Source organism: Catharus ustulatus, chromosome 1 (genome assembly GCF_009819885.2).
Source record: "Catharus ustulatus isolate bCatUst1 chromosome 1, bCatUst1.pri.v2, whole genome shotgun sequence".
In the NCBI taxonomy this organism is placed as follows: Eukaryota; Metazoa; Chordata; class Aves; order Passeriformes; family Turdidae; genus Catharus; species Catharus ustulatus.
The window spans coordinates 50,107,879-50,117,264 of record NC_046221.1 but is presented as its reverse complement, the minus strand read 5'-3'; the positions used below and the strand labels follow the sequence as shown (position 1 = coordinate 50,117,264).

The 9,386-nt window shown below is 39.0% G+C and overlaps 1 protein-coding gene across 3 annotated transcripts; it reads right to left on the bottom strand.

The window, feature by feature from the left end:
* Positions 1-1,450: 1,450 nt before the first annotated feature.
* Positions 1,451-8,995, bottom strand: GPR141 (G protein-coupled receptor 141). 3 transcript variants are annotated; one of them, XM_033067850.1, is made up of 3 exons: positions 8,949-8,995; positions 8,403-8,482; positions 1,451-2,948 (listed from the first exon to the last, which is right to left on the bottom strand). In XM_033067850.1, exon 3 carries the CDS (start codon positions 2,943-2,945, stop codon positions 2,001-2,003), a length of 945 nt encoding a protein of 314 aa, XP_032923741.1. In that variant the 5' UTR covers positions 2,946-2,948; positions 8,403-8,482; positions 8,949-8,995; the 3' UTR covers positions 1,451-2,000. The 3 variants fall into 3 exon arrangements, with proteins under 3 accessions (XP_032923741.1, XP_032923736.1, XP_032923751.1); XM_033067845.2 differs by having other exon boundaries at positions 8,403-8,976; XM_033067860.1 differs by lacking the exons at positions 8,403-8,482; positions 8,949-8,995 and adding an exon at positions 3,028-3,103.
* Positions 8,996-9,386: the final 391 nt, after the last annotated feature.

The following is a 9,386-nucleotide window of genomic DNA, read 5'->3' as shown; positions in this document are numbered from 1 at the left end:
AGAGCAGAAACTTAAAAGAGGGAGCAAGTTTTGAGTAAGTTCTTGTGTATTGGGACAATTGACTCAAGCATGCATCATAAAGTAGGTATGGAGACCAACCTAAAGATGAAAGCGCTGTTCAAACAACTAAAATACATTTAGTATTAGCTCTAGGAATTTGCCCATCTAGAGATCATAACTAAACATGGATGCAGCTCCTGGGAGAAAATCAGGCAATAACTACAGTGCACTGCGTTGCAAAATCAAAGGTACAGTCTACATAAATTTCCTTTGCATCTGAATTCCTGGTAAAGCCCAGTAGAAGCTGGGCCCTTTTGGGCTGAACATCTCTCTTCACACCCAATGAGGGGAGCTGGTAGAGAAGAGTTCATGATTCTGGGAAAGTATACCTGACTCTGGGACTATTCGCTCCAGCATGGCACATGCAGCACGGCTAGATATCTAATCTGCCAAGATTATTGTGACTATTTCCAAGTAAATCAGGCATCTCTATTTAGTTCATTTGATATATATGGAAACTATATGCCAAACATTTCTCATTTCAAAGAAGCAAGTTATTGGTAAGCAAATATTAGCAATGTTTACCACCTTTACTCTCTTCACCCCACCCTCTATTTTTGCTAAGCTTTTAAGAAATTATTGCTATTTTTCTTCTCTGCCTTTATTTACACACCATCAATATGTGTTAGCTATCTAAACCATCGTTAATTACCAAGTTGCAATTGCTGTTACCCTAGGTGTTGATAACGCACCAGTGGTGCAGACTGCAAGAAAACGAAAGATATATTAGCAATTGATGCCTTGCATTAGAAGAGTTGGAGATTCATATTCTTTTTGGGGATAAGTGTAAAGCAGCTGAGCTATGAAAGCCTCAATGACTTTCACAGAAATATTTTACCAAATTTTCATCTTTTTTAGTGGAATTTATTTCTGTCTTCAGAGACAACAACTGACAGTGCCTCACTGAGACATATGCTTTTTAGCTACACTAGGTCTATTAGCTTTTTCCATCCCTTCAATTCAAGCAGTAACATTTTCATTCCTTCTACCAATACAGGGTAAAGAATTTATAGAATTGGTTTCAAGCTAAAGATACTGTAACTACTCACAAACTTCATAAATGCACAAAATCAACATATAAAAAAAAGCATTGCTACCTTGGATACCTAAAATATTTGTCTTTTGAAGAGAAGACAAATGCTGTCTCAATGATTTAAAAGAAAATTTCCTGTAAAATCTTATTTTCTAATTGAACAATTTTGTGAATAGCAATACAGGCTTTTGTTTGAACTAGTAATGTCCATTTCAGTAACAGTGTATAATTTTTTTTATACATATTTTCATAATGTGAGAAAGATAACAAAATTATTTTCTTCTGCAGTGATACCATCTCAAAAAATGATTTTGAGAAAATATTTTAAGAAATAAAATCTGTCTATCACTGGTTTAGTTTTAAATAGTTGATTTAATTCTTCAATTCACTTAGAAAGTTACGCTTCTCTTAACAGTAAAGAAACAGACCTACTCAGGAAGAACAATATCTTCCCTGATATTTTATGAGAGCTTGTGGGAAATAAATAAGAAATGTATGGGAAAATTATATCAATCTTTAATTTTCAAAAATCTGCACCTTAGTCCATAAAAAACAGTTTATTTGTATTTCTACATTACAATTCTCAAGTCTCCTCCTAGTTCCTTTGACTTCACAAATCTTGATGTAAAAACAAGACACAAGCGTCCATGACCTTTTTTCCCTCTTCTCCAGGTCCATCCAACAACTCACTGGGTAGCACCATAAGGAAATTGATGAGGTCACCTTCCTGTTTACCAGCTGAGACCCTGGAGGCAGTTTGTTCCATTAATTCGGGAAACTGATGTGCAAAGCCTTGTGTGAGTGTGTTGTACCATTTCCAGAGCACACCCTCGCTGAGGAGGGAGTTTGCCGTGTTTGTCCATCACAGTCCTATCCCAGGTCCTGCCCACTCTGAAGGAGGCTGATGCTAGCAGCAAGGCAACCTCCTGTGGAGCATCCCCATATTTTGCTTCAAGAAGCGGCTTCCACTCAGCATGAATGACAGCAGGTCCAGACAACTCAGGGCAGTCAAACTCAAAAAAACCTCATTGTAGCTTTCTAACTGGTTAAAATCACTCACATGCTGTATGTAGTAGGCCCTGAAGAGGTGATAGGGAAGGAACCAAATTATGATGACCCAGATGAAAATCAAGTTTTTTATCTGGGCCCAGAATTCTTGGTGTGAACAGAGGGAGCCAGAAAATTTTCTCGCCACTTTTACCAGGATAAGACTCTGCAAGCCCAAAAGGACACAAGAAATGAGGGCAACAACTACAATTAAGGTGTAATTCAGGGCTTTCACACTCTTGTGCTGTAGTTCTTTGTGGAACTTGAAGCATGTTGTATTGTTGTATAAGCCTGAGCGCCCATACTCAAAGTAGAAGAGTGGCACCCCAAAGACCATGACAAAAACCCACACAGCAGCACTTGCCGCAATGGCATGCAGCTTCCTGTAAAACTCCACCTTGTCCTTCCACTGAAAGAAGATGAGCCACCGGATCACCAGCGTGATCACATAAAATACAAAGGTCAGGTACATGTGGATGTGCACCATGGCACTCACCATTTTGCAAAACGGCATATCAAACACCCACTTCTTTTTGACATAATAGTGGAGGCGGAAGGGGACTGTGAAGAGGAGGAGGCTGTGCACAACAACCAGGTTAATGATGGCAGTCGTGGTCACAGACAGACTGCTCATCTTAAGCAGCACAAAGGACATTGTGATAGACCCAATTCCACCTCCAGCAAAGGCAACCGAGTAGACAGTGACCAGTATGGCGCTCATGGTGCTGGTGTGAATGAAGGCAGAAGAGGAGTCACTGCTGTTCCTGGTCCCTTCAGTCATGTTCCTGAAATCTTCCTGGTACATATTCTGAAAATAAAGAATGCAAAAAGACTAAGATAAGGAAGGAATGTGAGGGTTTACCTAAAAAGCCAGAAGGGCTTCCCACCTGTCTCTTGCTCAAGGAGTAATCCTGAAATCTCACAGCATCAGTAGCTGTAACCTGTACTTTTATCCATAGATCCTCCAGCCTAGGGGAAAATGGATGAGAAGGTTGGGCAGAGAACTGCTTTAGTCCTTGAGACATTTATAGCCATATTCCTAAAAACAAGCATGAATCAATAATATATGGGGAGCAATGATCCTTAGAGAAATTACATTATTTTGGTGGTTTTGTGCTGTGTTATTTTTTCTCCTCTCTTTTCAGTATCTGCATGCTTTTACAGTTAAGATCAGAGATGCTATTTTAATTCTGCTACTCATTCATCAATTTGTTTCTTTGCAGCACAAATCTGTCCTTCCCAGGGCCAGATAGAAACCATATGTTGTTCTATCTAAGATACAAATTCTGTTTGTTACTGAGAGCTGAGTTTTGAATACATAACAGTAAACTTCTTCTCCATGGACAGTTTCTCTGATCAAGGGATTAAACACCATGGATACCCAGACTGCATGGAAATCCTGCTCAGATCCGTCAGGCCAAGAAGCGTGGGCAGTACTGTTCTGGTCCTCAGGGCCATTTCAAATCTTTCATGTAGTAACTGAGTGTTACGAAATGGACTGCTAGAAAACATTAGGAAAGGACATCCTGAGTGAATGTAAATCATCCTGTCTGACCCAAGCAGAAGTTAAATGCAAGTTTTAAAAGCATGCTATATATTTTTAATATATTACCATCTAAAAAGAGAGATAAAAAGTAATTCTTAAAATCCTAACAGGAATTGCAGTCAGAGTTATAAGTACTACAAGATTATATAGGAGGGGAAGAGTTCAGGTAGGGTGCCATCCTGAAGCATATTTGCATGTGTAAAAATGTCCAGGGGATGTTCACATTACAGTTACAAAAAAGAAGCAGGGAAAACTGAACATTGTCGGGCTCTGTACTATCACAATTGCACTGCTACTGCTGCCTGAACTGTAATTTTAAATTGACTCTGGTAAGTCACCCATTTTACCAGTTGTCTTAGGTTGCAATACATGATGTGACCAAAAGTATGCATCCTATCACTATCTATTAAAACCAGATGGGTCAGTCATGTTTATCTTTTCCACAACCCATCCTTCCTCCAGGAAGATATGGGCTGTTAATGGGTCACTGGGTCCCACTGTATGACTGCTAAAATTACATCATCCCATTGGGAGATGCTGTAGCCAGGAGGAAGAGCCAAGCCTTTCCTACCTAGATAAGAACTGAGACTTGGAACACCAAGGCAGCCTTCTTTCCACTGGATTCTAGAGGAAAACCAGACCTTTCCACATCATCACTGGGCCTTTAGAGGGAAACTGCACCCTTCTACAGGACCACTGCTTCAAGTGAACCACATCTGTTGCTCCAGAAGGACTGCAGCCACCATTTAATCGGACTGCTACCAATACTCTGACTGATGGGGTGTCAAGTTGTATTCTGACTCTGCCAGTGTTTTGGGTTTGTTCTTTATAATACTGTATTTCTATTTTAGTTTTCCTAGAAAAAAACTGTTATTCCTATTCCCAAATCTTTGCCTGAGAGCCCCTTAATTTCAAAATTATAATAATTTGGAGGGAGGTGTTTACATTCTCTATTTCAAAGAGAGGCTCCTGCCTTTCTTAGCAGACACCTGTCTTTCAAACCAAGACACTAGTGAATCCCACAACACAAGGAATTTTCTCCTGAGTTTTTGTCATTTATTATTTAATAATAAAATGCTTTTAATTTCAGAAATTAGTTCCTCAGCCTCTTAGTATGAGTGGTATTTGAGCTTTATTTTCATTTTTCAGGTAGCATGAACTGCCAAAAGTTGGGAAAAGAAAAATTTTTTAGCAGTCCACTCATTTTGTGAAAAAGAGAAAATGGCTATAACAGTTTTATAAACTGCTTTTGCTCATAGTGGGGAATGAATATCTCATGCACGTCAGGTGTTTTGTGTTGTTTCTTAGCAATATTTCTAAGAACTTACCTCACAGTAATCAAGAGTTCTTCCTACATTGAAAAGTTATTTTCTAGCTATCCCAATGCATATAAGACTCCGGATACTTTTTATTATCATCAGTATAAAGTCTATAAGTGTCATATCTCAAACTGATGTGCTAGTTCCTGTCATTACTGACCCTTTGTGTTTGATCTTTCATTTCAGAGCTATGTGGACAACAAATTCCAGTACACTAAGAGAATTACATTGGTTTGCAGTTAAGGAGTGTTTTATCAAAGTCACCGCAGATTGGCACACAGCAGATCTTGCATCAGAAATGGTGCAAGTTCCTTCCACTTCTGTTCTCGTTTCTGAGACACTTAATTTCATCCTCACAAGTATGCTAATCAGAAGGGATTAGCAAGAACTCTTAATCAGTTTCTCCAAGTTGTTAAACTTCAGTTTGAAAGGAGATGTCTCCAAAAAGAGGCATTATCACACTGTTTGGATTTAAAAATGCATATTTAAAGTTTAAGACTGTAAAAAGTGTCACAGGGGGAAAGGTAACACACTGGAAATGCGGCTTGATGTGAACAGACCCAGCAGCAAGGCTGCACTTGAAGAATCTCTTGCTGTCACTCTTTGGAGGACAGCAGTGAAACTTGAACTGAAAGCAGTAAGAACAGATAGGCAGAGTCAGATAACTGATACTTTCTTCAGACATTGCAGTGAAGGGGGCAGCAAGTGACCTATTTCTGTCTGCAAATAAGCAACTGAGTCACTGAAATGCAGGTTTCTGCAGAATTCTGAAGTCATCATTAAATCCGTGCGTAGTAAGGCTCTGCAGGATATGTAATTTTAATTAATCTTCAAAAAAAAAAGCTACTAGCAGCTGTGATAGGAGATTATCAGTTCCCCAGTAGAACAGGCACCCCACTGAAACATCATTGCCTGATGAATACAGAGTGTAACATAACACAGGGCATTTCACAGAGGACATACTGTTTTCTGGTGAAATGAGGTTTCCTATTTTATTGACATTCACGAAACTATAACTACTGACCTGAAATGCAACTTACAAGTCCTTTTGCCAGAATTTAGCAGGAGGCACATGGATAAAGAATTAATGTGGACCTTACAAGACACAGCTATTCTTGTTCCTGTGCTTTCCCACCCCCTCTAGCAACTGTCAGTTTAGTGATACTGCTCAAGTCTTGGAGCCAGCTTTGTTCTTCCTCTGTGTCAAGCCTCTCATGACTTGGTTGAACTTCTGCCAGACATGAGCCTTGAGCAGCCACAAGGTAATAGAGGACACCACTTCATTTGGATGCTACAGCAGATGCTGGTGCCAAGGGTTGGGGAACAATTGCAAAAATAGCTGATGTAGTCTGACAAAGGAGGTAGGTTGCCACCAGGCCAGAGGCTAGTTCCTTTCAGAAATATGATCAGCAAAAATACTCATGTGCATTCAAGATTTATGAGTTGTCAGTGTGGATAATGCAATCACAATCATTTCATGTGACTGTCTGTGCAGCATAGTCTGAGAGACTTCCCTGGACTGCTCTCCTCAAGATAGAAAAAGTCATAATGCTCAGCTCCTTTCTGTGTTCAAGGCCAGGTTGGATAGGATTTCAGCAACCTGGTCTAGTGGAATGTGTCCCTTCCCACAGCAGGGCTGTTGGAACTAGATGATCTTGAAGACCTCTTTGATCCCAAACTATCGTGTGATTCTATGATTTATGAAGACAATTTGATCTCTGTTCAAAATTTTTTAGGTAAGAAACATTCATTGCAACCTTCCGGAATTTGTTTCTCTTTTATCTTACTATCAAGAAAGAAAGAAGGAAAGAAAGAAAGAAATATTAACCATACTTCTGAACAGAATTTACCTCAGCTTCCAGCCATTTTATGTGCTTCTGCGTCTGTCTTCAGATTTAAAAACCTTTTGTCAAATTTTGACTTCCAATGTAGATATCTGATATGAGACAGAAGAGGCATATTCTCCCTTGATCCCTGCCATACCTGTGGCTCCTCAGTGAACTGCCATTACACTTCTACTTGGTTTTTAGGTGAACAACTTTGTATTTGGTAAAATGCTCATTCTAGTTTGTGCCTGATTTAGCAATCCAGATCAGCCTGGCTTGTTGCCTTCACTGCATGCTATTTTCCCAACTAAGTTCATGAGTCACCATTATGTTACATCAACATATCAGCTTATTAAAAAACCCCACCTCATTTGTCAGAAATAATGACACTCTTAGAATATCTGTCAAACAGTGAGCTCTACTCTATAACAAGTGTTTTCCAAGTTTATCTCCCCATACACATCTGCTGAGACACTGGCAGGCTTCACACAGATTTTCATGTGTTCTGACAGTTGCATTCTGCAGAAGCAGCATTTGCTGTCTGCATGCACCAAACTGAGAAGTTTCATTTTAATTTGGAGGAGAAAAAAATTCAGCTATGAAAGGTTTCTATTTTTGACAGGATTAATAAATTGAAAAATGAATGTTTGTCAGAACTGACATTCCTGCACTGAACGAGGTTGGAGGAAGTGCAAAACACAAATAATCTTAAATAAAAGTCTGCTTAAAATCTGCATCTGTTTCACAGAATCTGCATTTAGTCTCAAAGTGTTTTCTGTTGAGGGCATTGTAATTGCATTTCATTTTGTTCTAATTCCATGCTGAGTTATCGTATTGTAGGCTATGCCACTAGAATAATTGCAGAATTTCTTTCATTGCAAAATAACCACACACACCTGAAATTTGAAATATAAAAACCTGCTAATTGGAAAACACTAAAAATAGAATAATATTAAGTACCAAGCCCATTTTTACATTTAGACATTGGCTTTTTTAAAACTTTTCATGATTCCCCTAACTCATTAGGTAGCTCAACAGCTCATGTCTTGTAGTCTGTGTCAACATTATACTAATATTTTGTGGTTTCGTTTCAGTCCATTGAAGAGCAAATGGGACAGAAAAGCATGTTGAGTTAGTCCTCTTTCACTTGAGATTGTCACTATTTTTACAAAAAAAAATTGCTAACTGTGAAGTGTTCCTGAAAAGGATTATTTACCTCCTTATCAGTGTCTTAACAGGGAGAACAAACCCTTCTTGCCCCTACAGAGACTGTGCGATATCAAACACACACAAAAAGATGTATGAAAACAAAATGCACTGCCTCCCAGTTTTAGAAGACAGTGTTAAAATACAGGGTAGCAACATGAAAAAGAATGAAGCAATGTTGTCCCTTACTAGGAAATTATCAAACACAATGAGAAAACATTTGTGCAAAAAATGTATTCAAAATAAAACAAATGCTTCCCCCCTCCACTAAACTTGCAAACATTCTTTTAAAAACTTTGCATACCAAGGCTTTTTTTAAATTTTTTTTTTTTAATTTTAAAAATTTTCATTCTATGTATACTTACAGATTAGTTTCCCTCTGCGGCAGTTTGCATAAATGTCCTAAAATAGTTCCCTTTCAGGACCTGGGCAGCGTCCTTTGGACCTGGCAAAAACCAATTGGTGTCTGATTTTTAATATTGACACATTGTTACACCAATGAGAAAGTTTATGCGCCATTGTGAAACACATGTAAAGAAAAAAACCAAAAATCTCTCATTCGTTTCCGTCCTCTCAGAAGGTAACTAGTCTGGCTGGGGCCAGGCCACGCGGTCCATGGGCCTGGCCAGGCCTGGGACTGGGAGGGGAGGCCTTTTGGCCACTGAGATCCTGGCTGCTTCCCCATCGCCCCCAAGCGTGGCAGAAATGCTGCAGCTGCTAACACCCCCATGAAGCTGCCCCGCCGCGGGCGGCAGCCCGAAGGGGAGACGGGGCACTGAGTCGGGCTTCCCCCCACCGAATGGAATGCATCCAAGCAACAGGCTGCAATTTCTGGCTGGGCCCCTTCTAAGATACTAGTCCAACCCAATGAGGCTGTCGAAAAACATCTCCATCGTAAAAGAACTCCCTACCGCGGCCCGGAAGAGATCCCATAACCATCTTCAGGCCCAGGCAAAATATTAACTCTTTCACTACCCAGAATGATACCTACAGACACTAATCTCTCCCCTAATTTAAAAAAAAAAAAAAAAAAAAAAAAAAGCCAAAATAAAAATAAAAATACACACAAAACCAACATTAAAACACCGAGGTCAGACAAAAAAAAAAAAAAAGTCGAAGTCCCAAATAAAAAAAATTAATTAAGATGCCTCACCCTTAAAATGAAATTTCTTTTTTTAAAACTACAATAAAAAGACTTTTATGTTCCTGTAACTCATAAAAATACATTATAGAGTAGATAAAATGTTTTAACTACAAATATAAGCAAAGATATTTATGCTAAAGTTAGCAAATATTAAAATAGTTATAATCCCATAAGAAGTTTAAATAAAGGGGAAAAAAAAGACCTC